The 27,990-nt window shown below is 37.5% G+C and overlaps 2 protein-coding genes and 1 pseudogene across 7 annotated transcripts; 2 read left to right on the top strand and 1 right to left on the bottom strand.

Annotated features, from left to right (window-relative positions):
• The first annotated feature begins 86 nt into the window (after window positions 1–86).
• LOC107793547 (uncharacterized) lies at window positions 87–11,096 on the top strand. Of its 4 annotated transcripts, XM_075241060.1 has the most exons (16): window positions 87–535; window positions 618–696; window positions 2,123–3,246; window positions 3,531–3,951; window positions 4,065–4,507; window positions 4,607–4,734; window positions 5,072–5,112; window positions 5,572–5,640; window positions 6,582–6,682; window positions 6,802–6,880; window positions 8,645–8,743; window positions 8,861–8,929; window positions 9,044–9,093; window positions 9,179–9,260; window positions 9,431–9,525; window positions 10,442–11,096. In XM_075241060.1, exons 3-16 carry the CDS (start codon window positions 2,828–2,830, stop codon window positions 10,542–10,544), a joined length of 2,199 nt encoding a protein of 732 aa, XP_075097161.1. In that variant the 5' UTR covers window positions 87–535; window positions 618–696; window positions 2,123–2,827; the 3' UTR covers window positions 10,545–11,096. The 4 variants fall into 4 exon arrangements, with proteins under 4 accessions (XP_075097161.1, XP_075097164.1, XP_075097163.1 ...); XM_075241063.1 differs by lacking the exon at window positions 2,123–3,246 and having other exon boundaries at window positions 90–535; window positions 631–696; window positions 3,572–3,951; XM_075241062.1 differs by lacking the exon at window positions 2,123–3,246 and having other exon boundaries at window positions 90–535; window positions 3,572–3,951.
• LOC142175028 (U6 spliceosomal RNA) lies at window positions 137–233 on the bottom strand (annotated as a pseudogene).
• Window positions 10,813–27,990, top strand: LOC107766684 (uncharacterized). 3 transcript variants are annotated; one of them, XM_075241059.1, is made up of 18 exons: window positions 10,813–10,955; window positions 13,769–13,899; window positions 14,005–14,183; window positions 14,300–14,957; window positions 15,244–15,284; window positions 15,741–15,809; window positions 16,728–16,828; window positions 16,975–17,053; window positions 17,331–17,429; window positions 17,550–17,618; window positions 17,735–17,784; window positions 17,870–17,951; window positions 18,865–18,959; window positions 24,777–25,191; window positions 25,289–25,958; window positions 26,694–26,763; window positions 27,324–27,641; window positions 27,750–27,990. In XM_075241059.1, exons 1-16 carry the CDS (start codon window positions 10,813–10,815, stop codon window positions 26,711–26,713), a joined length of 2,901 nt encoding a protein of 966 aa, XP_075097160.1. In that variant the 3' UTR covers window positions 26,714–26,763; window positions 27,324–27,641; window positions 27,750–27,990. The 3 variants fall into 3 exon arrangements, with proteins under 3 accessions (XP_075097160.1, XP_075097158.1, XP_075097159.1); XM_075241057.1 differs by having other exon boundaries at window positions 13,769–14,183; XM_075241058.1 differs by lacking the exon at window positions 10,813–10,955 and adding an exon at window positions 13,292–13,488 and having other exon boundaries at window positions 13,769–14,183.

The raw sequence follows: 27,990 nt of genomic DNA, 5'->3' as shown, positions 1-27,990 counted from the left end.
TTAAATTCAAATTAAGACAAATTGATAGAAAAACGTCATGTTCCATTATAATGGGGAATGTAGGCTAACAACCCACTAAACTTTGTGCTATTTGTAATCGGATAATTTTTTATTTTTCACATACAAACAAAGACATACTAATTTTTAAAAAGTATTTGAATAATATCATCTTTGCGAAGGGCCATTTCTAATCTTCTCTTTATTGTTCCAATTTTATGGGATGTCCCAAAGACACAATGACGGGCAGATTTCAAATGCTAGTAGTTGTTTGATAAAATGCCCTAAAGAACTCAGGAGACAGTCAAGAAAGTGTGCAGGAAAATGGCTTACCTCAACCTCAAATGATAAGTGCACAAACTCAAACAATGTGAAAGTACCATGTAGTCTGTGTACAACAGAAAAATTTCTGCTTCAAAAAAAAGAAGAAGGGGGTGTCCTAGTCTTTTTGATTTTTTTACGAAATGCGAGCTGAGGTCAGATTTAATCCTTTGGTTGTATAATAGCTGCAGATGAGGCCAATTTTGTGCATTTGAGGGTAAGTGACATCACTTTACTGAATCCTATATTGAATTTATTCCAAAAATTCTGGAAAACTCTGACATTAGTCAAACTTCAAGTTTCTTGTTTCAGCGGGAATTTTGGATGATTGTGGACTGCCATTTATGTCAGTGGCGTACGCGGGGATTAGTACAAGCGGTGAGAAATTTTAGGTCCGGAGTTGTGGATAAGTATTTATTTTGGTATTTTAAATTGAGTTTCTGTTGTGCACAGATGTATGTAGAAACAAATTGTTGTTCTCGTGGTTCGAGTTGAACAATTGATCAAAATTGCCTATTTCTTTTTTATCTCATTATCTCCTGTCAACACTTGTTGATAATCGTCATTAATACACTTCACCTCGTTTAAGTCCTTTGGTGAGCGTTGGAGAACAAATGAAGTCATAACTAAATATATAAATGCCATAAAAGACATGTATGCAGGAGCCTTGACTAGCGTGAGAACATACTAAGCGATACAAAGGAGTTCTCCATAATTACGGGTTTACACTAGGGATTGGCATTGAGCACGTACTTGTTTACGTTAATTATGGATGAGCTAACCAACACAAGATGAGGTCCCATGATATATGTTATTTGCTGATAATTGACGAAACCGCGAGGATGTAAACCAAAAGTTTGAGCTATGGATAAGCGCTCAACATAGTAAGTTTTTTTCGATAAGTAGAAGTAAGACTGAATGTATGTATTGCAAGTTTAGCCGGCATAAGAAGAGTGACGTTGAGGTGATATTAGACTGGATTTTGGCTCCAAAATGCAAACAATTAAGATATCTAGGCTCGTTGTACAATAGCTGCAGATGAGGCCAATTTTCTAGTCATTGGTTTGGCCCTCCACTATCTCTGAAGTCTGAACCATGAGAGGCATGAGATCATCAAATTTGGAACTCATGTTAAGACCTTTTTACCTTTTCCAAGGCTGTTTTGCTAGAAAGTGCATTATACGTGACATCACTTTACTAAATTTTATATGGATCCATTCCAAGAATTCTGGAAATCTCTGGCATTTGTCAAGCTTCAGGTTTCTTGTTTTAGCAGGAGTTTTGGATTATTGTGGACTGCCATTTATGTCAGTACCGTATGCGAGGATTTGCAAATGTGAAGTCTTAGGTGGCACTATAGAGTTTTGAGGTTTACCTTCTTATATAGAGAATTTTTTCAGTGAAGCAGTTTCGAATGACCCAATGATACCTACTGTATATACACATTGTTTTTCAAAAATAAAATAAAATTATATACACGGACAGAATTAAACTATTAGGCGAAGCTGTGTTGGATGACACCACTTGATTCTAACTGTCTTTGCCGCTGCTGCCATTTATGTTACTAGGTTCTTTTATTTGCCTTGACATATTTTTATTGGAACTGATATGATATTGATGTGAGTTCTTCGTTTAAATTCTTAAAACATACAAAAAGTAATAGTGACCAAAAAAAAAAAAAATAGACAAATCCGTATTGAATAATCCAGCGAGGATACATACCCATAGTGGCCAGATATTTTGCTACGGGTGTTTGAAATTTAATATATATGTATGAGAAGTAATACTTGACCAATATATACAGGTTAATTTTCCGGCAAAGGCCGTTTAACTGACCATCTGTGAGCCCATGGACTCCGCCATTGCATACCCATAAAGGAGTCCATATGGCATACGTAGCAAGCTGACGTTGTTCAGGTTATTTAGTATCACTAATGTAGGTTCATGATTTAAGGCTCCTCATGGTTGCTATATATTACACCCAGTGCAAGGCAAATGTACGTACTTGGATCTATTGCGTCATTAACCTTTGACAGTCATTATCCAAAGAAATGATATGAGGAAGCTAGCTGTTAGCAGACGAAAAAGGTGGCTTCTTGAACTGAAAGGGCGACCATTTCTTCATTTTCAGCAAGAAATGCACTTCAAATTTGCAGATTTTGTTTGTATATGGCTATATTGACATTCCCCCACGGCTTTGGTCTAGTGGTAACATTGCAATATGTGATTAGTGGGTTAGGTGCACGTCACGGATAAAAGCCTAGGATTTAATTGGATAAGGGTAGAGGGGCAGGCCCACTGTCCATTGAGTTTCAAACCTTGCATCACTGGCCCTTGGCGATTTGTTGGTTATTTAGAAAAAGGCTATATAGATACAGATATATAGTGGGGTATCAGTGGAATTAGTCATAGATCCATCCTATTGGTTCTTCTCTGAGCATTGTGGGAAGAAAGTCGAACTGGCTGAGTCTGAAGTGGGGTTTAATCAATCTTGGAATCTTGAACTAAAATGGATAAGACAACAGCATCAGCTCAAGGACCAACATCACCAGCTGAGGAGCTGCTAAAGAAGATCCAAGAACTGGAGGCAGGGCATGCCCAGTTGAAGCAGGAGATGTCTAAGCTCATGATTTCTGAGGATCACAGATTACAGAGACAAAGGTCCCATTCAATCTTCCCACAACGGCTGCCTCGTCTTATGGATGGTGGTGGTTTTGATTGTGGTGCTGCGGCTGTCTGGAAAAGGGGGTCAACCTCTTTCCAGCATGCTTCACTATCACAAAGAGAGAGTAGTAATAAAGGGGTGGAAGACAACAGTAACGGTAGAGCTGCTGCAGTGAAGTTTACTGATAGACACTACTTTAATATATTACAGTCAATGGGACAATCAGTGCATATATTTGATGTCAACTGTCTTATAATTTACTGGTGAGTAATTGAAACAGACTTCCTATCTTTTGCCTTTTCATTTTTCCTTTTTTTTCATCCGGACTTGGGAGAGAAAAGAAGTGGGTGGAAGAGATTGAGCTTGTGTCTGTAACTATCTGAGTTTGCTTTTTAGTTAGTTAGTAAAATGTTGCATCAGTGAACACTAAACACTTTGTACAGATAGATGGAACATTTTATTTGGCGTTAGTTAGACCTTATTGGTGCTTGTCACGTTTGTTCAATGTTGTTAACATAGAAGTGTTATTTGAGCTGTTTTTGTACAGGAATCGAACTGCTGAACAACTATATGGTTATTCTGCTGCAGAAGCTCTTGGACGAAATCCTATTGAGCTCCTAACAGATGCTCGGGATTATGGTGATGCTGATCACGTTGTTCACCAAGTGAAAAAGGGTGAGATTTGGACTAGACAGTTTCCAGCTAAGAATAAGCAAGGGGATAGATTCGTAGTCGTTGCTACCAATACCCCTTTTTATGACGATGATGGTACTTTCGTCGGTGTTATCTCTATATCAAGTGATGTGAGGCTTTTTCAAGAAACAGGGGTTGCATCGATGGGAGTGAAGCAGTTGGAAGCTGATACGACATTCAGAGCAGTTGGAGCCAGGACCCTTGCTTCTTCCAAACTTGGACTTGATCGCCAACAGCCTCTGCAAGTTACCATTGCCTCTAAAATATCTAATTTGGTTAGTACTGTCTTTGTCTTGATAGTTGCCTAGTTTTCTTTTGTTTTTTTTGGTTCTCTTTACTCTCTGTATACAGTGGTGGCATAAACTGACATGTCAAAACCTCATAATAGGCCTCAAAGGTGAGCAACAAGGTTAAGTCAAAAATAAAGACAGGAGAGAGCAGCGTGCTTCGTGAAAGTGGAAGTGGAGATAGTCATCATTCTGACCACACATTTTCTGATGCTGCTCTCCCAGATCACAGGGAGGATGCAAATTCAAGGGGAGGCAGCACACCTATGGGAGATGTTCACCCTTTTCCAGTTGGGATATTCTCTAGTCTTGCAAAGGAGGAGCACTCCCCAGGGAAAGCCTCAAGTGATTGTGGGGATGAGAGTGAGGGAAAACAAGGAATTTCAACTATTATCACCTCTAAGGCAGAGGCGTGGATGGCAAAGAAAATCTTGTCATGGCCATGGAAAGGCAACGAGCGAGAAGCGTCAGAGGCAAAGACTACGCGATTTGTATGGCCTTGGCTAATCAATGACCAAGACAATGAGTTGAGTCACAGTAACAGGTATAATGCACTAAAACCAAACAATCAGTTTATTGATACTAACCGGACAACCACCTATGAAGCTTCTGGATCCTGTTCATCTTCATTTTGTGTCAACAGCACAAGCAGTGCTAGCAGCTGTAGAAGCACCAGCAGTAGCGCTTTTAGTAAGGTGGGCGTAGATACTGGTCGCCTGGATTACGAAATCTTGTGGGAGGACTTAACAATCAGAGAACAGATTGGAGAAGGTGCGGAACTCCTTTTATGGGTGAAATTGCCAAAAACAAGTCTATCAGTTATTCCAAACTTGATCGTAGAATTTTTGGTATCAGACAAGGATGTAGTTTACTTTCATTTTCTGTTTTCCAGCCACTGTAGATACTTCTGTTGTGCAGAATAATCAGAAGTTAGTAGTCAATTGCACTTAAATGTTGTGTATCTCTTTCCTAAGCTAATACATTTATTTTGCAACGAGCAATCCTTACCAGCTTTAAAGCCATGATATTCTTATATATTCGAAGTTCTTACCATCACCTTTTTCTTTTTCTCTTCATTCTCACTTTTCTTTTATGTGTTTTTTTCTAGGTTCTTGTGGAAAAGTTTATCGTGCGCTGTGGTATGGATCAGTATGTTCTTTGCCCTTTTTTTTTATTATTTTTTTTCCAGGAGTTCTTTGCCTCTTCCGTTCACTAAACTTCCTGGCAATTATTTGTGATTTATTTCTAAACATAGTACAATGTTGATTAGATGTCATCGTATAACATATCGTTCAAATATATATTTGTAAGTTATCATTTATTCTGGGAGCTTATGCTTATAGCCTGAAACACAAGGGCTAAATTCTGGCTTCTTGGTCCCATCATATGGATGGCGTCAAAGTTTAAAATTGCTGTAAGCCAGCAATTTTTTTTATCAAATCAAGCTGTAAGCATGTATTTTTGTAGTATTTTAAATGAGGCATCTCTTACTTTCTTTCTAACCAACACTTGAAATCTAGATCTACTAGCTATGTTTTGTAAAAGGAACACACAGGTGGTTGTTATGCTGGTTCTCCATTCTAACGTAATGATGTTGTTGTTGTGCAGGATGTTGCTGTTAAAGTATTTGCAAAGCAAGAATATTCTGAAGAAGTGATATATTCCTTCAAACAGGAGGTCGTTCTTTCTCATATATCATGAAATGCTTTTGTCTTTTTCTGAGTGAATATTGTTTTTCCATAAAATTTTAAGCTATATGCAGTCATAATGATGGTCTCTCCTTTCGTAGTTGTCATAAAATTGATGTAGCCTTTAGAGAAGTCTTGGATGCAGCGAACCAAGGTTTAAACTCACTGGCAATGTATTGTCCACTAATTCTATGCTTTGGATTGTTGAAGAGAAAGACAAGCTAGAAGATACTGAGCACTAAGTAGAGCCTTTTTTGCTCTTCGACTCTGTGATTTCTGGAAAATTTGAATTTTGTAGTGATAATCAATCCCAGTTTGCACATGACCAATGCGAAGAGGTATCTGCAAATGATGGGAACTAAATGTGTCTAAAACAAAATATCATTTTCCCAGTTCACTGTCACAACTATGTTACTAGTTAAAATTAAAATTCTGAACAAGAGAAAAATATATATATATATATATATATATATATATATATATATATATATATTAGTGGTAAAATTATTTTGTTATGCTAATAGTGAATCAAAGTCCTTCACCACCTGCCTTTATGCTCTTCGTCACTTTTAAAGCCCAATGCACTTGATCAAGGTATAAGGATTGGGAGCTTTCTGTATTGATGCCTTGGTTTATCTGGAGAATCCCAAATCAGTACATCCATGGTTGTGAATCTATCTTTTGTATTCTACTAATTTTGATCAACTTCCTCTTGGAGTTCCTTCCTATTTTCCAACCCAAATGCTATTTGATTTTATATTAGAGGACTAGTTGCCGAAGGAAAATAGTCCTATAATGAAGGAGTCATCCATACTATGTCTTGGAAATAATTAAGCTTAATGTTTTTCCTTTTTAATTCAACTATGGTTAGTTACATTATGCTTGATCCAGACGCATCCCTGACAGGCCTTTTGCCTACTCTTTTTGAAGGTGTCCCTTATGAAACTACTTCGACATCCAAATATTCTTCTATTCATGGGTGCAGTAACTTCACCTGAACGCCTCTGCATTGTCACAGAGTTCCTGCGACGGTAAATCTTTTTTCTTCTTCATGTTACCTGTTCAATTTGTTTTGCACCTATTCCTTGTGACTGCGTCGGTCTTGTTCGTGTGTAACTGATAAACTATTTCACCTTTTCCATTGTTGCAGGGGAAGTTTGTTCAGGCTATTACAGAGGAATTCATCCAAATTAGAATGGAGACGACGGATCCACATGGCTTTAGACATAGTAAGTTCCTATGAGTTCTGCACTCCCACTTATATTAAATACTAGTATTTGGGTACGCGCGTGTATCCTATCTCAATAAGTATATAGTTTTAAAAATGCACATAAATATTATATTAAAATTTTGCGTTTCAATTATAAAATAAAGGTTAATTAAAGGAAAGTGTGAGTTCCTGAAGATAATAATTGTTGATCTTATTTAGCTAATTCTATAAAAGAAGAAATGTGATAATAGAAGTCTTCATCAATCATCTTTGTTCATATTTTAAAAGCACTAATCCTTTTAACCAAATACCGTTCACTTTTTACTCTCCGTAAGTGCACTCTATATTGGATAAAATTATAAATACATACAAAGTACTTTTTTAGAAAATCATAGTTTTTTATTCTATTAAAAAAGGTCAAGTAATAAATATAAGGAAATAATAAATGTAGTACTTTACATAGGACAAATTTCGTATGATCAAGAATAGTTCTTTTAATTAATGTATTTTTCTAATCCAAGTAGAGTTTATTTGTTTCTCCATAATTAGAAATTAGAAAGACAAATTCATTTCGATGTAGAGCGCCTCAGCTTGTATTTATGCAAAGAAATAAAATTTCAAGAGATAAGTTCATCATAGTTAAAATTGTAAATTTAAAATTGTCTAGCAATATTTTAAATCAAGTACTAATAGTTTTTCACTTGATTTGTTATTCAAGTGATTGACTCACTTGAGTTCAAGTTGACTCTTTTAATAAATCGCAACCTAAACTAAAACTTGAATTCAAGTGAGAATATTACGTGTTTGCTATTTTATAATAGAATAATATTTATGATGTTAAACATTAGGAGTTCTTACATAATTCAAACAAAAAAATTAATATTCGAAACTTTTAGTTTCAAATCTAAACACTAGGAATCGATAAATTTTTAGTTAATTTCAAATTCTTAAATATCAGAAAATAATTAAATGATAATTTTGTTAAATGTGAAATCTATTTTTAAAGATAAAAATACCTAACGATTCCCAAAGAGAATTCATGCTTTTATCTTAAAAATCGTGTCATTCCCTTAGCTTTGAATTAAAATTCATACATTTGAAAGCTATAAGAGAATAATGTTGCTTGCTCTTGGCCAGAAAACTTGGATGGAAGAACCTGCTTGTTTCATTGCCTTTTGCCTTTAAAAGTATTTTTTTCTGTCTTTTAAGAGGGAAATTTTGAAATGAGAAAAAGAAAAATCGACAATTTCTATGCTAAAATAAGATATGGAAAAAACAGACTCCTAGATCTAAAAAGAATTGAAAGTAGGAGAAGATTTTACAAAATAATTTGATTATCGTGTATTATTATTTTTCCTTGACAAATTTATTACTACCATAGTTTAAGTAAGGAAGATTTCATACACAAAATTTAGTTAGATTTTGAAGTCCTAAAATTAGGAAAATAATTAAATGTCTTTTTCTAAATATTAGGAAAGTAATTAAATATCAAGGAAATAACAAAATGACTATTTTGTCTATTGTGAGATTAATTTTTAAAGGGTAAAAAAGGCGAACGACATTTCGCTAAGGGGCTTCGTGCTTTTAATATAGTATAGATTACCAGGAGTAGCATCCATTATTTTCACTGGATTTGCCCATATCCTTTTCCTTTTTTTCTTGGTCCTTCAAGTGTTGGCTGATCATCAAATTCTTTCTATTAGTACTATAATACTTATATTTGGAGCTACCAAGATTATTCTTTTAGGTTAACTATCATGTTTCTTTTTGCTGCTTTTTTCAGGCCCGTGGCATGAATTATCTACATCATCTTAACCCACCTATAGTTCATCGTGACTTGAAGTCTTCAAATCTTCTTGTGGACAAGAACTGGACTGTTAAGGTTTGACTTCAGTTCATCTGATTGTCATTGTTTCTCTTTCTTACCAGCCGCCTCTTTGTCTATTACTAAAAAGGTTTTAATATGTTGAATAAGTTCTCACCCTGCAAATATCAATAGGTTGGGGACTTTGGTCTATCACGTCTTAAGCATGAAACATATCTAGCAACAAAGACGGGTAAAGGAACGGTATTCAGCTTGAACTCAGAAATTCTCTTCTTACTGTATCATATGAGCTATTTTAGTTCACCTGTGGTTCAACATCAAATGACCATCTGACTTTCTACCTTAATTCTCTCGCAGCCTCAATGGATGGCTCCAGAAGTTCTTCGCAGTGAACATTCAGATGAGAAGTATGCCAAATATGCTATATATCCGTTTTTATGCAGATTCTTGAATATTTAACTGATATCGATCCTTCTTTGGATGTGCATTTAGGTCTGATATATACAGTTTTGGAGTGATACTGTGGGAACTTGCCACTGGAAAAATCCCTTGGGATAACCTCAACCCAGTGCAGGTATTTTCAGCTTCCTCTCAGTTGGACAGCATTACATTAAATTCGGTTATCTAGCTCAGGTTGGTGAAGAACCCCCTGCTCTTCACGCAAAAGAAACGTAAAAGATTGAAGTGGGTTATTTTACTTCATATAGTGGTATACAAAGAACAACTTTTTGGAGTTGATTGCAGGTGATTGGAGCTGTAGGGTTCATGAATCAGCGGCTAGATATCCCAAAGGATGTTCATCCGCAGTGGGCTTCTATTATCGAGAGCTGCTGGAATAGGTTTTGCATCTTAGTTCTTTCAGCCATCATAATTTGTTCTGCTGATGCAAATAGCCTTATGACGAATGCATTGTCTGTCTAAGATATATGCTTAAGATTATGAATTATTCTAATTATTATTTGGAACTACCAAGGCATATTGTTGCATAAATGCAAGGTAAGGCTGCGTACGATAGGCCCTTGTGGTCCGGCCCTTCCCGAACCCCGCGCATAGCGGGAGCTTAGTGCACCGGACTGCCTTTTTAAGGCATATTGCATTGACATTCAAATTTGTCCTGAAGTTGTAATGAAGTCGTCCTCAGCAATCCAGGCTGAGATGACATTAGAACACAATCAATATCGTCTTTGCAATCAAAATAAAGGAGGCATTAAAGGACAATATATAACCTGGTAGCCTCTTGCATGATATTAGTTTAGTCTGGAACATTGAAGGTTTTACTAATATGTTTAAAAATGAACATTTTAGGAAAAGGAGGTTCGAGTTCGGTGCATTTCATTTACAAGTAACGAATAAGTATTACTTGAATTTGATTCTCAGACTAAATTTTTAGATAAACCAATCCCATCACTTCAGCATTTTCACTGCAATGGCAAAGCATCTGCTTTGGCCTCTGGCAGATCCAGGAATTCTTAAATGGATTTAAAAAAAAAATGCAAGAATGCCACACCTGGAATCCAAATCTATGACTTAAAGCAATTTTGAGCCACCTTTACCGCTCCTCCAATGGTTCACTTATGCAGTTGTTTTACCTTATTTGCGCACTACAAAGTTTTGACGAAGGAGATTCAATTGAACCCCCTTAGGACCATGTAACTCTGCTGCTAGCCCTGGCAATCATTTTGCATTGAATCACATTAATTTTACTCATCTTTTGATTTTAGCTGATATGCAACTTAATTGTTTTGTCAAACCCAGTGAGCCACAGTCTTGCCCGTCTTCCCAAAAATTGGTGGAGAAATTTAATGATCTGCAGAAGCTGTATGTTATTCAGGCCCAGACAGCATGTAGCAGGAGATAGCAGCCATAAGGAACAGTAAATACAAATAGTGCGCTTGTGCTTGAGTTTCATCGTCAGATTGCTAGCAGATGCATTGTACCAACTCTTCAAGGTTTCATGTCTGTCACAGAAAAGTTGGTCAGTCAGAGCTCACGAGCTGCTTGTGTTGTCGGATCCTAAGTTCAGAGGCAAAATGTTAAGGTTGCTTTTATTGCAAGGAAATCTGATAGAGAAAAAGCAGCTGCCTTTTATTGGAGTCGAGTTGGTAGACTGACTACATGAATCTAGCATGATTCTGTTCAATGACTTCAAGCTACTTTCGGATGGATTCAAGCTGGAGCTTTTAAGATTAGTGATACTGCTGGAACCATTGATAACAATATTCAGTGCAAGTTTTACAGACCTGGATCTGTGGGCTTTGTCTCCAAATCTGTGAGCGAGAACATCTTTTATCTTGTATTCTGATACATAGTATAAATCTCTAGTTGATCAAACTTGCTATGTATTATTCTTTACCCCAGTATATTTCTACCAACTTTTTGCTTAACTATCTTCAAGAATTCACTAAAGAAATAGTGTTTGTGATATTCTTCAGTCTTTTCTCACATCCTTCAACAGTTGGAATAAGTATGCAGAGGAATGTATTATTCCTAAATTCTTCCTTTAAAGTAGTTGGACGGACTTTCATTTCTATAGATAAATTGGAAAATTTAGTCCACTATACTAAGGTGGACAGACTTTAAAAATAACTTATAGTAGTTTACTAGTTTTATAAAAGGCCCCATTTATGGAAATATCATGACTCAGGAGTCATCAAGAAAGTGTGCAGGAAAATGGCTTACCTCAACCTTAAATTCAGTCTTCTGGTACAATCGCTGCTAATTGCAGAAACTCAGAGAATGTTAAAGTTTACCGCGTCGTCTGTCTACAAGCAGCAAATTATGTACAGCTTATTAAAAAGAAATATCCAGATAGGTCAAATTCAACCCCCTTGGGTGTATAACAGCTGCAGATGAGGCCAATTTTTAGTCATTGTCTAGAAAGTGCATTTGGGGGTACGTGACATCACTTCACTGAAACCTATTGTATCCATTCCAAAAATTCTGGAGAACTCTGACATTAGTCAAGTTTCTTGTTTTAGCAGAAATTTTGGATGATTGTGCACTGCCATTTGTGTCAGCGGCGTCAAGCGCTTAGATAGTTTATTTCATATTTTAAATTGAACTTTTTCTTTAGTGCCACGATAGTTGGCACAACTTTGGATATCTCCTTTGTTCTTAGAAACTGAAATCAGGAAAATCCTTCTCCACTCATCGAGTCACTTCTTAGTATAGCATTAAATAGCTCGGTAAGCCATCCCACTCAATCTCACCAAGACATTTCCAAACCTATGTGAGGATGCTATCTGGACCACATGCTTTTCTAAACTTCATATTTTTCATGGCACTCTTTACTCGTATGCAGATGCATGTAGATCTTGAGTTGAATCAATTAATCAAAATAGTCTCTCCATTTTTCCTTATTACGCTTCATCTGGTTTAACTCGTTTAGTGGGTATTGGAGAAGAAAGGAAATCTTGTTAAATATATAAATGCCATAAAAGACATGTATGAACGAGCCGTCATTGACGTAAAAACAGTAATAAGAGGTACAAAGGAGTTTCCCATAACAGTGGATTTACACCAAGGATCAGCATTGAACCCTGTATTTGTTTACCGTAGCAATGGATGAGCTAGCCAATACAATACAAGATGAGGTCCGATTATTTTCTGACAATATTGTGCTAATTGACAAACCAACAAGGGTGTGAACCAAAAGTTTGAACTATGGAGAAGCACTAGAGAGTAAATGTTTTCGGATAAGTAGAAGTAAGACTGAATGTATGTGTTGCAAGTTTAGTCGGCATAAGAAGAGTCAAGTTGAGGTGAGATTAGAGTGCCTAAAATTCAGATATCTAGGCTCGTTGTACAATAGCTGAAGATGAGGCCAATTTTCTAGTCATTAATTTGACCCTCCAACCATGAGATGCCTGAGGTCATCAAAATTGGAACTAATGTTAAGACATTTTCACCTTCTCTAAGGCATGTGGTTGCTATAGAAAGTGCATGACATCACTTAACTGATTCCTATAATGTGGATCCATTCCAAGAATTCTGGAAAACTCTGGCATTTGTCCAGGTTATATAGCATGAATCACTTATGTAGGTTCAACATTTAAGGCTTCTCATGGTTGCGACATATTATGCTGAGTATGTGACCAACATAAGTACTTTGATCTATTGCGTCAATAACCTTTGACAGCCTATCTACAGGAAATGATTTGAGGAATAGGCTGTTAGTGGCCGAAAAGGTGGCTTCTTGAACTCAAAGGGTGACCTTTTTCTTCATTTTCAGCAAGAAATGCACTTCAAGTTTGCAGATATTGATTTGTGGATGGCTATATCGGCACAGATATATATTTGGGTGTCAGAAAATTAGTCATAGATACATCCTATTGGTTCTTCTCAGAGCATTGGAGGAAGGAAAATCAAACTGGTTGAATCTGAAGTGGGGTTTGATAGATCTTGGAATATTGGGTTGAAATGGATAATACAACAGCATCAGCTCAAGGACCAACATCACCAGCTGAGGCAGGGCATGCTCGATTAAAGCAGGAGATGTCTAAGCTCACGATTTCTGATGATCCCAGTTCACAGAGACAAAGGTCACAGAGACAACAGCTTCCTCGTTTTAGTGCTGGTGGTGGCTTTGATGTCGGTGCTGTGGCTATCTGGAAAAGGGGGTCAACATCTTTCCGGCACTCGTCACCATTGCAAAGAGCGAGTAGTAGTAAAGATGAGGGAGAGAGCAGTAATGGTGGTGGACATGCCACTGTGAAGTTTACTGATAGACACTATTTGAATATATTAGAGTCAATGGGACAATCATTGCATATATTTGATGTCAACCGTCGTACAATTTACTGGTGAGTAATTGAAATAGACTTCCTATCTTTTGCCTTCCCATTTTTCCTTTTGTTCATTCGGAATTGGGAGAGAAAATAAGTGGGTGGGATAGATTGAGTTTGTGTCTGTAATTATCTGAGCTTGCTTTTTAGTTAGACTATGATTGGTGTTTGTCACATTTGTTCATGTTATTATTAATATAAGAGTTTAATTTGAGCCATTGTTAGACTTTGATTGGTGTTTGTCACATTTTCTCAATTTTATTAGTATAGGAGTGTGATTTGAGCCATTGTTGCACAGGAATCGAACTGCTGAACAACTATATGGTTATTCTGCTGAAGAAGCTCTTGGACAAGATCCCATTCAGCTCTTAGCATATGCTCAGGATTATGCTGATGCTAATAACATTGTACATCTAGTGATGAAAAGGGGTGAGTGTTGGTCTGGACTGTTTCCAGTTAAGAATAAGCGAGGGGATAGATTCCTAGTCATTGCTACCACTACCCCTTTTTATGACGATGATGGTACTTTCGTAGGTGTTATTTCTGTAACAAGTGATGTGAGGCCTTTCCAAGAAACAAGGCCTGAATCAATGGGAGTGAAGCAGTTGGATGCTGATGCAGGATTTAGAGCCAGAAAACTTGCTTCTTCCCAACTTGGACTTGATTCCGAGCAGCCTCTGCAAGTAGCCAGTGCCTCCAAAATATCTAATTTGGTTAGTACGGTCTTTGTTTTGGGTAGTTGCCTGGTTTTCTTTTGCTTTCTTTTGGTTCTCTTTACTGTCTGTATACAAGGATGGGCATATGCTGACATGACGAAACCTCATAACAGGCCTCAAAGATGAGCAACAAGGTTACGTCAAAAATAAAGACAGGAGAGAGCAGCGTGCTTCGTGAAGGTGGAAGTGGAGATAGTCATTACTCTAACCTTGCATTTTCCGAGGCTGCTTTGTCAGATAGCAGGGAGGACACAAATTACACTGGAGCGAGTACGCGTAGGGGAGATGTTCACTCTTCTCTTGGATTATTTTCTAATCTTGCAAAAGAGGAGCGATCCCTGGGGAAACCCTCTGGGGATGAGACTGAGGGAAAACAAGGTATTTATAAGACTATCACCTCGAAGGCAGAGGCATGGATGGCAAAGAAGAGCTTACTGTGGCCATGGAAAGCCAATGCGCGAAAAGCGTCAGAGGCAAGGACTACACAGTCTGAACGGCCTTGGCTAAACAATGACCAAGACAACGAGTTTAATTACAGTAACAGTAATAATGCATTAAAACCAGACAATCAGTTTATTAATACTAACTGGACAACCACCAATGAAGCTTCGGGGTCCTGGTCTACTTCATTTAATGGCAACAGCACAAGCAGTACTAGTAGCTGCGAAAGAACCAGCAATAGTGCTGTTAATAAGATCGACACAGATACTGACTGCCCTGATTATGAAATCTTGTGGGAGGACTTAACAATTGGAGAACATATTGGAGAAGGTACGTGAAATTCCTTTTACGGGTTAAACTGTCAAAGACAAGTCTATCAGTTATTCCAAACTTGATTGTAGAATCTTTGGAATCGGGCAAGGATGTATTTTGCTTTCATTTTCTCTTTCCAGCCATTATAGATGCTTCTGTTTTGAACAATAATCAGAAGTTTGTAGTCAATTGCACTTAACCTTTTGTATATCTCTTTCCGAAGCTGCTGCATTTGATAGTTTTAACCATCGCCTTTTCCTTTACGTCTTCATTCTCACTTTTCTTTTAATCTGTGTTTCTCTAGGTTCTTGTGGAATGGTTTATCATGGGATGTGGTATGGATCAGTATGTTCTTTGCCTCTTCTCTTATTATTAATTTTTTTTTACCAAGAGTTCTTTGCCCCTTCTGTTATTAAACTTTATGGAGAAAACTATGTTCTAAGCAATTATTTGTCAGTTATTTAACATACTGCAATGTTGATTAGATGTCATCGTAAACATATCATTTGTTCGAATATATATTTGTATGTTACCATTTACTCTGGGAGCTTATGCTTATAGCGTGGTACCACAATGGCTAATTCTGGCTTCTTGGCCCTATCATATGGATGATGTCAAAGTCTAAAATTTCTATAAGCCAGTATTTGTGTTGTATATTACATGAGGTTCCTCACACTCTCTTTCTAATCAACATTGAAATCTGGATCTACTAGCTTTTTTGTTTTTTTCTAGAGGGAAAATCCAGGAAAGTGTGACTTTGCTGGTTCTTCTTTGTAACATATTGATGTCTTTGCTGTGCAGGATGTCGCTGTTAAGGTATTTTCCAAGGAAGAATATTCTGATGAAGTGATATATTCCTTCAAACAGGAGGTCAGTCTTTTTGTTCATAAATTTGTCATGAAATGCTTTTGCTTCTTTTTTTTTCCTGATTAAATATTTGTTTTCCCATAGAACTTTAAGCTATATGGCTGGTCTTTCAGTTATTTCCTAGAAATCGCCATAAAATTGCTGTAGCCTTTAATGAAGTCTTAGATGCAGTGAACAAGGTCAAACGTACCAACAACTTTTTGCTACAAATTATATGCTTTGAATTGTTGGAGAGAAGGACAAAGCTGGATTATACTCACTGATCACTAAAATGGAGCTTTTTATGCTCTTTGTCAGTGTGATTTCTTGAAAATTTGAACTTCTTATTGTAATCAATCCCAGTTAATGCAGCATCAATGCGAAAAGTAATTTGCAAATGATGAGTATTAAGTTTGTCTAAAACAAAAATACCACTTCTCAGTTCATTAGAGACTATAACAATAGAATCCATGAAAATATTAACCAAATATGATAAGGTACTAGTTGAAATTAAAATTCTCAACAAGAGAAAAACATAAATAAGTGGTAAATTATTTAATAAATGCACTTAAACAAGGAACAAAGACTCAGAGCTATCTGTCTTCCAGTTCTTCTCTTGCTGAGTCTTGGTTGTCTGCAAAATTGTAAATCGGACATCCATGGTTCTGAATCTATCTATAGTATTCTATTAATTTCGATCAACTTCCACTTGGAGTTCCTCCTTTTATTTTCCAACTCAGATGCTATCTGATTTTATAGATTTAAAGGCCAAAGAAAATAGTTCTACGACATTACAACTCATTCATAGTATACATTGGAAAATGTTATTTGCCTGATACTAGTGCATGGAGACTTAAGTTTAATGCTTTTCCTCTCCAATTCAAGTAAGGTTATGCTAAATCCAGAAGCATCTCTGACAGGCTTTATGCTTATTTTTTGTAGGTGTCCCTTATGAAACGTCTTCGACATCCAAATGTTCTTCTTTTCATGGGTGCAGTAACTTCACCTCAACGCCTCTGCATTGTCACAGAGTTCCTGCCACGGTAAATTGTCTACCTTCTTTATGCTGAATAACTTGTTCCTCTTTTCCCCTTCTGTGTGACAATTTATTTGGTTTTATTCTTTGTGACTGTATCAGCATTTTTTCGTGTGTAACTGATAAACCATTTCACCTTTTCCACTATTGCAGGGGAAGTTTGTTCAGGCTACTACAGAGGTATTCATCCAAATTAGAATGGAGACGACGGATCCACATGGCTTTAGACATTGTAAGTTCCTATAAGACTTGGAAGACCAGTTACTTTATATATATATATATATATATATATATCAGGCCAAAACTGAGTGCCCCTCGACAATTCCACCGGTACCACCAGTTATATTAAATATTACCATGAGTAGCATCATTTTTGTATTTCCTCCTTCATGTGTGGCTGATCATCAAATTCTTTCTGTTAGTATTATAATATTTATCTCAGATATTTGGAGCTACTAGGGTTATTCTTTTAGGTTGACACTCATGTTCACTTTTGCTGCCTTTTTCAGGCTCGTGGCATGAATTATCTTCATCATCATAACCCACCTATTGTTCATCGAGACTTGAAGTCATCAAATCTTCTTGTGGACAAGAACTGGACTGTTAAGGTCTGGCTTCAGTTCATCTGACTGTCATCGTTTCTCTTTCTCACCAATCTCCTTAATGTCTATTACTAAAGAGGTTTTAGTATGTGGAAAAAGAGAATCTCACCGTGAAACTATTAATAGGTTGGGGACTTTGGTCTATCACGTCTTAAATATGAAACGTTTCTAGCAACAAAGACGGGTAAAGGAACGGTATCAGCTTGAACTCAAATCTCTTCCTTACTGTGGTAGTAAGAGCTCTTTTAATTCACCTATGTTGTTTGAACTTCTGCTGACTTATATCATTTTCTACCTAAATTCCCCTGCAGCCTCAATGGATGGCTCCAGAAGTTCTTCGAAGTGAACCTTCAAATGAGAAGTATGTCAACTATGAGATACATGCATTTTTAGGCAGATTCCTGAATATTTTAATGATATCAATCCTTCTTTGGATGTGCATTTAGGTCTGATCTATACAGTTTCGGGGTGATACTATGGGAACTCGCCACTGGAAAACTCCCTTGGGATAACCTCAACCCAATGCAGGTATTGTCATTTTTCTGTAATCTCACTTGCACAACATACCATAAAATCCGATCATCTAGCTCAGGTTGGTGAAGCCCCCCCCCCCCCCCCCCCCAACCCCCGTTTTTTTCTTTTCGAGATGATAACATGCTGTGTATATTAAAAAAACAGTACATAGGTTGTACTGAAACCATATTTACAGTCATTCAAAAAAAACAAAAAAAGATACACTGTTCTGCAATCCTATCAAGAAACTAGAATTCCTACGATAGAAGTAGTATCTTCTCTGTAATGCTGATTACCAAAAACAAAATACAATTTAGTTTGATCTTCTCAATACACCTGGCATTCCTCTCATTCCAGATTGTCCACCAAATACATACTGGGACACTCCTCCATCTATCTCTGTCTCTAGCTCCACTTCCAGCTTCATCCCAACTCAAGAGAGCTTTAGTAATCTTGTTAGGCATAGTCCAGGATATGCCTCTGAGATTAATAAAGATTTTCCATAACTGGTCTGTTATCCTGCAGTATAAAAAAGATGGCCGACTGTCTCTGCTTGTTCCCCACAAAGAAAACACCTTGAACATAATCGTATCCCTCTCCTGATGAGATTTTCATGGGTCAAAACAGCGTCCTTTGCTAAAGCCAAGTGAAGCAGGCTAAGGGATCATGACTTTCCAGATATGCTTCCATGGCCAATTTGTGATCTGTTGGTTTGGCTGATTCAGTAATTTGTATGCTGTATTAACCTTGTAAATTCCCCTGCTGTGTCCCTGCTGCCATAGTGTATCCACCCCATTCTGTAAGAGACGGGGTTTGACAGAATTCTATGACCCCCCCCCCCCTTCACGCATAAGATAAGTAAAAGATAAAATTGGATTATTTTTCATCATAATACATATAAAGAACAACTATTTGGAGTTGATTGCAGGTGATTGGAGCTGTAGGATTCATGAATCAGCGGCTAGATATCCCAAAGGATGTTCATCCGCAGTGGGCTTCTATTATTGAGAGCTGTTGGCACAGGTTTGCATCTTAGTTCTTTCTACCATCATAATTTGTTTTGCTGAAGCAAATAGCCCTATGAGGAATGCTGAAAACTTCTGAGGCGTACTGCATTGACATTCAAATATATTCTGAAGTTATAAATGAGTCGTCCTTAGCAAACCAGGCTGAGATGACATCGGAACATATACAATATCGTCCTCGCCAATCTGAGAGAAAATAAAGAAGACATTAATGGAGAATATGTAACCTGGGTAGCCTCTTGCAATGATATTAGTTTATATTGATGTCTGGGACATTGAAGGTTTTATGTCAATCCCAGGTAATTCTGATGCTGCTTAGTGACTTCTGGAAAAAACCCACAAATTCCTGCTGAATCAGCTTAGGTTCAGTTAATCTCTCATCATGTTCAGTGTAGATGCAGTATACTCTGTTTCTAGCTTTCAACTGGGCATGGAAATACTTGGGGGTCATTTGGTAGGATGTATTAGGGGAAAACAATACATCTATTAGCTTTGATATTATTAATCCTTGTTTGGTAGCGTTTTTTACCACTTATTTGTTGTCTCTTAAGATGATGTTATTACTTTTCTGGCTTCTTTTGTTGTTACAGACCTTTTCTTTTGTTTCTTTTATGATATTATTATCTCTTCTGTTGAGTCGAGGGTCTTCCGGAAACAACCTCTCTACCCTTCCCAGGTAGGAGTAAGGTCTGCGTACACTCTACCCTCCCCAGATCCAATTAGTGGGATTTTACTGGGTATGTTGTTGTTTGGTGGCGTTTTTCAACCTATGTATAACTAATACATGTATTAGTTATACCCCCTATTTGGTATAATCCTATATATAACTAATACATAGCAAACCATTACATTAGTAATACCATGGTTTTTAATACATGGATAAGCATGTATGCACCCTTATGCAATGCATGTACGATTGATCCATGTATAAGCATGTACACACCCGGAAACAGCCTCTCTACCCTTCCGGGGTAGGGGTTAGGACCATGTAGGCGCTAGCCCTACCAACCATTTTTCGTCGAATCACATTAATTTTTCTCATCTTTTTGACTGAGCTGGTATGAAACTTTACTGTTTTGTCCAACTCAGTGAACCACAGTCTCGCCCGTCTTTCCAAGAATTGATGGAGAAATTTACCGGTCTGCTGAAGGAGTATGTAATTCAAGCACAGACAGCACGTAGCACTGCAAGAGATTGCAGCCATAAGGAACAGTAAATACAAATAGAGCGCTTATGCTTGAGTTTCATCGGCATTTTAATAACTCTTCAAGGTCTTACGGTTGTCACATAAAAGTTGGTCAGACAGAGCTCATGGGCTGCTTGTATTCTTAGATCCTAAGTTCAGAGGGCTGTTCGTGCTGGCACGTTCGATTGGTCTTATTGGGTAAGTTGAGCAAGCCTCAAATGCCATTTTGCGCTGCACTTCCATTTACGATTCTTCTATGCTAAAACGGAAATTTAGTAGTCGCTAAACGATTGAAATATACCTCTTTGAATGGCACTATAGCAGGCACACTTTTGATCAGAAGAGATTGAAGCAGCCTCTGTACGGTCACCCACCTATGGATGTTCTCTACACCAAGTGAAGACTGAAACTCTCAATAGCAACAGGCAGAAAGTTGCCTGCTCTCTATCCAGCATTCTATATAGAAGTGTTTTGTTTGCCTTTTGTTGTGGCCATTCTTCATGTTGTAGACTAGTATTTGTACTCCTAAGTGGTTGCTAAGCATTTCTTTAAATTGTTATAAGAGACAACTCTTTATCGGAAATAACCTCTCTATCTTTACAAGGTAGGGATAAGGTCTGCATATATACTATACACTACCCTCCCTAGATCCTGAGTTTTTTGTTGGTGTTATATAAGAGACAACTCTTTTCATTAATTTCAAGCGAGGAGTTTTCGCCAATACAGAAATGATAGCATTCATTGTTATTCCAGCTAATAGCTTGTTCATTCCCTATGAGGTGCTCTTTTTGGATTGAATCTTGTTATAAACTTATTGCACAAGTTGTTTTAAAAGACTTTACAAGTAAAGCTTGAATAGAATTATGTATTAATTAGCATTCAACTTAAAATCACTGACTGCAAAATTTTATGTAATATCAAGTATCAGGTCATTTAAAAACTATTTATATTACTGGTAATTGTCTATCTTATGCATGAGTTTGTAACCCCAAAAATAAGGTATTAACATGTTACAACAGATTAACTATACTAACAGTGGCGAAATATTTTTGCCTTGTAAGTGTATATAAGTTAATTATCGGTAATTAACCGAATGACTGTTAATTCATGTCAAGAATTTTGGAAGGAACATTGAATAGAATTCTTGCTATGGTAATATAAACTTTAAAGACAGATTGATAGAAAAACGTTACATTCGTATTATAGGAAATGATAGAGTCAAAACTATATAATAAACAGTAATAGAGGTTAAATAAATCAAGTGGAAAGGGCTATAAGACACTCATTTGTTTTAAAAAAAACTTATTTACAAAAAAATTATATATACACATTCTTTTTTCCAGAAAACATGTTGAAGACAATCCTGAAAAGTCATTCAGGATTAGGAATTTAAAGTATCTTTTGGGTTAAGTTGAATAATTAACCTAAATAGCCGCGCTTAAACTAAAAATAGCCAATGAATATATAGTATATGTATATAATTGTGTATAATACGTTACTGGAGGTTTGAAGACAGACCCTGGAGTCAAAAGGTTTCAAATTGAGCAAGACCAAAACGGAATACTTGGACTGCAAGTTCAGTGACGAAATTCATGAAGCGGATGTGGAAGTGACGCTTGACACTCAAGTCATCCCCAAGAAAGGGAGTTCCAAACACCTTGGTTCAGTAATTTAAGGTAATAGGGAGATTGACGGGGATGTCACACATCGTATTGGAGCGGGGTGGATGAAATGGAGGCTCACATCCGGCGTTTTATGTGACAAGAGAGTGCCGCCTAGACTTAAATGTAGGTTTTATAGAGTGGTGGTTAGACCGACTTTGTTGTATGAGGTAAAGTGTTGGCCAGTTAAGAACTCTCATGTCCAGAAGATGAAAGTGGCAGAGATAGATTTGTGGGCATACAAGGAGAGATAAAATTAGGAATAAAGTTATTCATGACAAGGTTGGAGTGGCTGCCGTGGAGGACAAGATGCGAAAGTGAGGTTAAGATGGTATGAGCATGTGAAGAGGAGAGGTGCGGATGCCTCTATAAGGAGAGGTAGAGGTAGGCCTAAGAAGTATTGAGCGAGGTGATTAGGCAGGACATGACGCAACTTTAGCTTACTGAGAGAATGAACCTTGATAGGAAGGTGTGGAAGGCGAGGATTAAGATAGAAGATTGCTGGTAGTTAAGTGTATCTCTTTGCCATACCAGACTACCAGTTGCATTAGTATTAGTCTTGTATTTTCTTGTTCGTAGAGTTATATGACTATTTGGTATTTCTTTCGCATTATTATCTTATTATATCACTGTTGTTACTACTTTTTGATACTGCTTCTTTTCATTTTCCTTGTGCCGAGGGTCTTCGGAGACAACCTCTCTACCTCCACAAGATAGGAGTAAGGGTTGGGCACATACTATCTCCTCAAACCCCACTTGTAGGATTACACTAGATATATTGTTGTTGTTGTTATATAATCGTGTGTAATTTGTGTATATTCTATGTAAACCGGCTAGAAAAAGTAAACAGTAAATCTAGTCCTACTGACTATTAACAGTCGGGCCAGAGCCGTTATAAGTCAAAAATTTCAGAGAGGTCAATTTCAACCCCTTTTTTTCACTAAACAAATTCAACCCTTTGGCTGTATAGCAGCTGCACCCTGCAGATGTTACCCAAAAATATAATGCAGATGAAGCTAATTTTCTAGTCATGCTGAAATTAGGGAGGCATGACATCATCAAAATTGGTACTCATGCTAAGTCCTTGCCTTTCCAATGCTTATTTAGCTATATGTGCATTTTGGGGTGCATGACTGACATCACTTTACTGAATCCTATGTTGAATCTATTCCAGAAATTCTGGAAAAATCTGACATTAATTAGTCAATATTCAATTTTCTGGTTTTAGCAGAAATTTTGGACTGCCTTTTATGTAATTGGTGTACATGGGTAGCAGCGCAAGCTGTGAGAAATTTTAGGTCAGTAGTTATGGGTAAGGATTTATATGGTATTTTTAAATGATAGTTCGCATTACTTTGAATATATCCTTTGTTCTAATAAATTGGAATCAAGGTAGTGCTTCTCCATTCGTCGGGCATGCTACTACTTCATGGTGTAGCATTAAATAGCTCGGTAAGCCATCCTACTCCAACCTTGCCAAGACACTTCTAAACTATGATTAATATTTTCCAAGACAACTTTTTGCTAATTGATGAAACAACGAGAGTGTAAACCAAAAGTTTGAACTATGCAGAAGCACTCTAGAGTAAGAGTTTTTGGATACATAGAAGTAAGATTGAACGTATGTATTGCAAGTTTAGTCAGCATAAGAAGAGGGAAGTTGAGGTAGGATTAGACTGGATTCTGATGCCTAAATGCAAATAATTCAGATATCAAGGCTCGTTGTACAATAGCTGCAGATGAGGCCAATTTTCTGGTCATTGGTTTGACCTCCAATGTATGTGAACCATGAGAGGCCTGAGATGATCAAAATTGGAACTGATGTTAAGACCTTTTCACCTTTTCAAAGGCCATTTTGCTAGAAACTGCATTTGGGGCACGTGACATCACTTTACCGAATCTTATACGGGTCCATTCCGTGAATTCTGGAAAACTATGGCATTTGCCCAGGTTATATAGAATGAATCACTAATGTAGAGTTCAACAGCACTTGGATCTGTTGCGTCATTAACCTTTGACAGTCATTATTTAACGGAAATGATATGAGAAAGCTAGCTGTCAGGGGCCGAAAAAAGTGGCTTCTTGAACTTAAAAGGCGACCATTTTCTCCATTTCAGCAAGAAATGCACTTCAAAATTTTCAGTTGTATATTGCTACATAGACACAGATATATAGTGGGGTGTCAGTAAATTAGTCATAGATACATCCTATTGTTTTTTTCTCAGAGCATTGGAGGAAGGAAAATCAAACTGGTTGAATCTGAAGTGGGGTTTGATAGATCTTGGAATATTGGGTTGAAATGGATAATACAACAGCATCAGCTCAAGGACCAACATCACCAGCTGAGGCAGGGCATGCTCGATTAAAGCAGGAGATGTCTAAGCTCACGATTTCTGATGATCCCAGTTCACAGAGACAAAGGTCCCATTCTATCTCCCCACAACAGCCGCCTCGTTGTAGGGCTGGTGGTGGTTTTGATGATGGTTCTGTCGCTGTTTGGAAGAGAGGGCCAACGTATTTCTGCCATTTGTCACCATTGGGAAGAGAGAGTAGTAGTAAAGGCGAGGGTAACAGCAGTAATGGCGGTGGCCATGCTGCAGTGAAGTTTACTGATAGACACTATTTGAATATATTACAGTCAATGGGACAAGCATTGCATATATTTGATGTCAACTATCGTATAAATTACTGGTGAGTAATTGAAGTAGACTTCGTATCTTTTGCCTTTTCATTTTTCTTTTGTTCATTTGGATTGGGAGAGAAAAGAAGTTGCTGGGAGAGATTGTGTTTGTGTCTGTGTCTGTAATTAGCTGAGTTTGCTTTTTAGTTAGACCATGATTGCTGTTTGTCACGTTTGTTCAATGTAACATAGGAGTGTAAGTTAAGCCATTGTTAGACCTTGATTGGTGTTTGTCATGTTTTTCAATGTTATTAATTTAGGAGTGTAATTTGAGCCATTGTTGCACAGGAATCGATCTGCTGAACGGCTATATGGTTATTCTGCTGAAGAAGCTCTTGGACAAGATACCATTGAGCTCTTAGCTGATGCTCAGGATTATGGTGATGCTGCTAACATTATAGACCTAGCGGTAAAAAGGGGTGAGAGTTGGACTGGACAGTTTCCAGTTAAGAATAAGCAAGGAGATAGATTCGTAATCATTGTTACGACTAGCCCTTTTTATGATGATGATGGTACTTTTGTCGGTGTTATTTCTGTATCGAGTAATGCTAGGGATTTCCAAGAAACAGGGTTTGCATCGATGGAAGTGAAGCAGTTGGAATCTGATGCAAGATTTAGAGCCAGAACCCTTGCTTCTTCCAAACTTGGACCTGATCCCCAGCAGCCCCTGCAAGTTACCATTGCCTCCAAAATTTCTAATTTGGTTAGTACTCACTTTGTTTGGATAGTTGCCTGGTTTTCTTTTAGTTCTCTTTACTGTCTGTATACTAGGGTAGGCATATGACGAAATCTCATAACAGGCCTCAAAGGTGAGCAACAAGGTTAAGTCAAAAATAAGGACAGGAGAGAGCAGCGTGCATCATGAAGGTGAAAGTGGAGATAGTCATTACTTGAGCCGTGCATTTTCTGGGGCTGCTCTCTCAGATCACTGGGAGGATGCAAATTCCATTGGAGCGCGTACGCGTTTGGAAGATGTTCACACTTCTCCCTTTGGATTATTCTCTATTCTTGCAAAAGAGGAACATTCTCCGGGGAAACTCTCAAGCTATTCTGGGGATGAGAGTGGGGGAAAACAAGGGATTTGTAAGGCTATCACCTTTAAGGCAGAGGCATGGATGGCGAAGAAGAGCTTACCATGGCCATGGAAAGGCAACAATCGAGATGTGTCAGAGACAGAGAGTACGAGACTTGTACGGGCTTGGCTAAACAATAACCATGAAAATGAGTTTAATTACATTAACAGTTATAATGCATTAGAACCAGACAATCAGTTTATTGATACTAACTGGACAACCACCAATGAAGCTTCGGGATCCTGGTCTACTTCATTTGATGTCAACAGCACAAGCAGTACTAGTAGCTGCGGAAGCACCAGCAGTAGTGATGTTAATAAGGTGGACATGGATACTGACTGCCCGGATTACGAAATCTTGTGGGAGGACTTAACAATTGGAGAACATATTGGAGAAGGTGCGTGAAATTCCTTTTACAGGTTAAATTGTCAAAGACAAGTCTATCAGTTACTCCAAACTTGATCATAGAATTTTTGGAATCAAGTTTATGCTTATGGCGTGGTACCGCAATGGCTAAATTCTGGCCTCTTGGTCCTATCATATGGATGATGTCTAAGCCTACTCTAAACCAGTATTTGTGTTGTTAATTTCATGATTTCTGACACTCATCTTTCTAATCAACGCTTGAAGACTAGATCTTACTGGCTATTTTTCTAGAGGGTCGCATAGTGGTTGATGTTGGTGCTGGTAGTGGCATTTTGTCATTATTTGCAGCTCAGGTGATCTGTTTGTACCAATGCATCTTGTGCTTGTCAATGAACGATATCAACCATAGCACAGCCATTTATGCTGATATCTCTACTCTATATCTTTTCTTTTTCCCACCTCTCCACACCCAAAAAACCTCATAGGCTGGTGCAAAGCATGTTTATACCATAGAAGCTTCTGAAATCGCCGAATATGCCAGAAAACTGATTGTTGGAAGTCCATCACTGAATGACAGAAATACAGCAAGTGTTCTTTTACTTGTTTAAGCTGACTCCACTTAGTATGGGATTGAGGTGTTGTTGATTTATTGATTGTTCTCTTGTTTTGTTCCTGTGCCTTCTCCAATGCTATCCGACATATTCATATGGTATCTTGGTAGTGCTTCTTATGTTTTTTTGTTAACGTTTCATCTGTGGATGTTTAGGTAATCAAAGGAAATGTTGAAGATGTAGAGTTACTTGACAAAGCTTATATTTTGATCTCTGAGCCAATGGGTAAGCCTGTCTAGTTAGTCTCATTTTTAATTTATTATTTGATCATGTTAACTTCTACGATGAAGCATTGTGTATACTTCGGTCGTGCTGCAAGTTTGCTAGAACTTTAGGTTATTCCCCTGGATTGACGACTAAAGTTCTTCTTGAAACATCACTACAGCTATATCATTGTCAATTATTTGATTTTCAAGAACCTATACTATTAAAGACGGAGAGTATATGGAAGATTAAGACAATGGAAACATCTGATCTGATGAATGCTTTGCTATCTGTGGACCAAACAGAAGTGAAGAGAAGATCCATTTGCCTATGTGCTGGGAACATTTCCGATTGCCTATAAAAACTGAGAGCATAAAACACATATATACATGTTCAGTAGCCAATACACATCCTAATAACTTTCACACATAGTACACATTGAGTTGCATTTTAAATTTGTACTGCCTGATTGTCCACTATTTTCCACGCTAGCCCTGGCAACTTTTGGCTTTGAATCTCTTTAATTTTCCCCATCTTCTCAACTGACCTGGTATGCAACTTTACTGTTTCGTTCAACTCAGTGAACCACAGTGTCGCCCGTCTTTCCAAGAATTGGTGGAGAAACTTAACGATCTGCAGAGGGGGTATGTTATTCAAGCCCAGACAGCAAGTAGCAATGCAGGACGTAGCAGCCATAAGGAATAGTAAATACAAAAGGCGCTTGTGCTTCAGGTTGATCGTCAGATTGCTAGCAGAATCATTTTGCTAACTCTTCAAGGTTTTATGGCTGTCACATGAAAGTTGGTCAGCCAGAGCTCACAAGTTGCTTGTGTTGTCCGATCCAAAGTTCAGAGGGATGTTCGTGCTGGCACGTTCTATTGTCTTATCGGGTAAATTGGGTAATGATTCAAATGCCATTTTGTGGTGCACTTCCATTAACTGTTCTTCTACATTAGACCGAATTTCTAGTCTCTATACGATTGAAACATGCCATATTTGAATTCCAGGCACACATTTGATCAGAAGAGATTGAAACACTGTACCAAGTGAAGACTGAAGACTCTAAATAACAACAGCCAGAAAGTTGCTTGCTCCCTAAAAAGTGTTTTATTAGCCATTTGTTGTGATCATTCTTCATGTTTTAGACAAATATTTTGTACTCCCAATGGTTTCTAAGCATTTTTGTAAGTTTGTAATAAGAGACAACTCCTATATATGAAAGAAATGATACACTTTTTGTTATTCCTA

Source organism: Nicotiana tabacum, chromosome 20 (genome assembly GCF_000715075.1).
Source record: "Nicotiana tabacum cultivar K326 chromosome 20, ASM71507v2, whole genome shotgun sequence".
NCBI classification, from domain to species: domain Eukaryota; kingdom Viridiplantae; phylum Streptophyta; class Magnoliopsida; order Solanales; family Solanaceae; genus Nicotiana; species Nicotiana tabacum.
The sequence above is the reverse complement of the archived record's forward strand: the minus strand, read 5'-3'. Positions and strand labels throughout refer to the sequence as shown.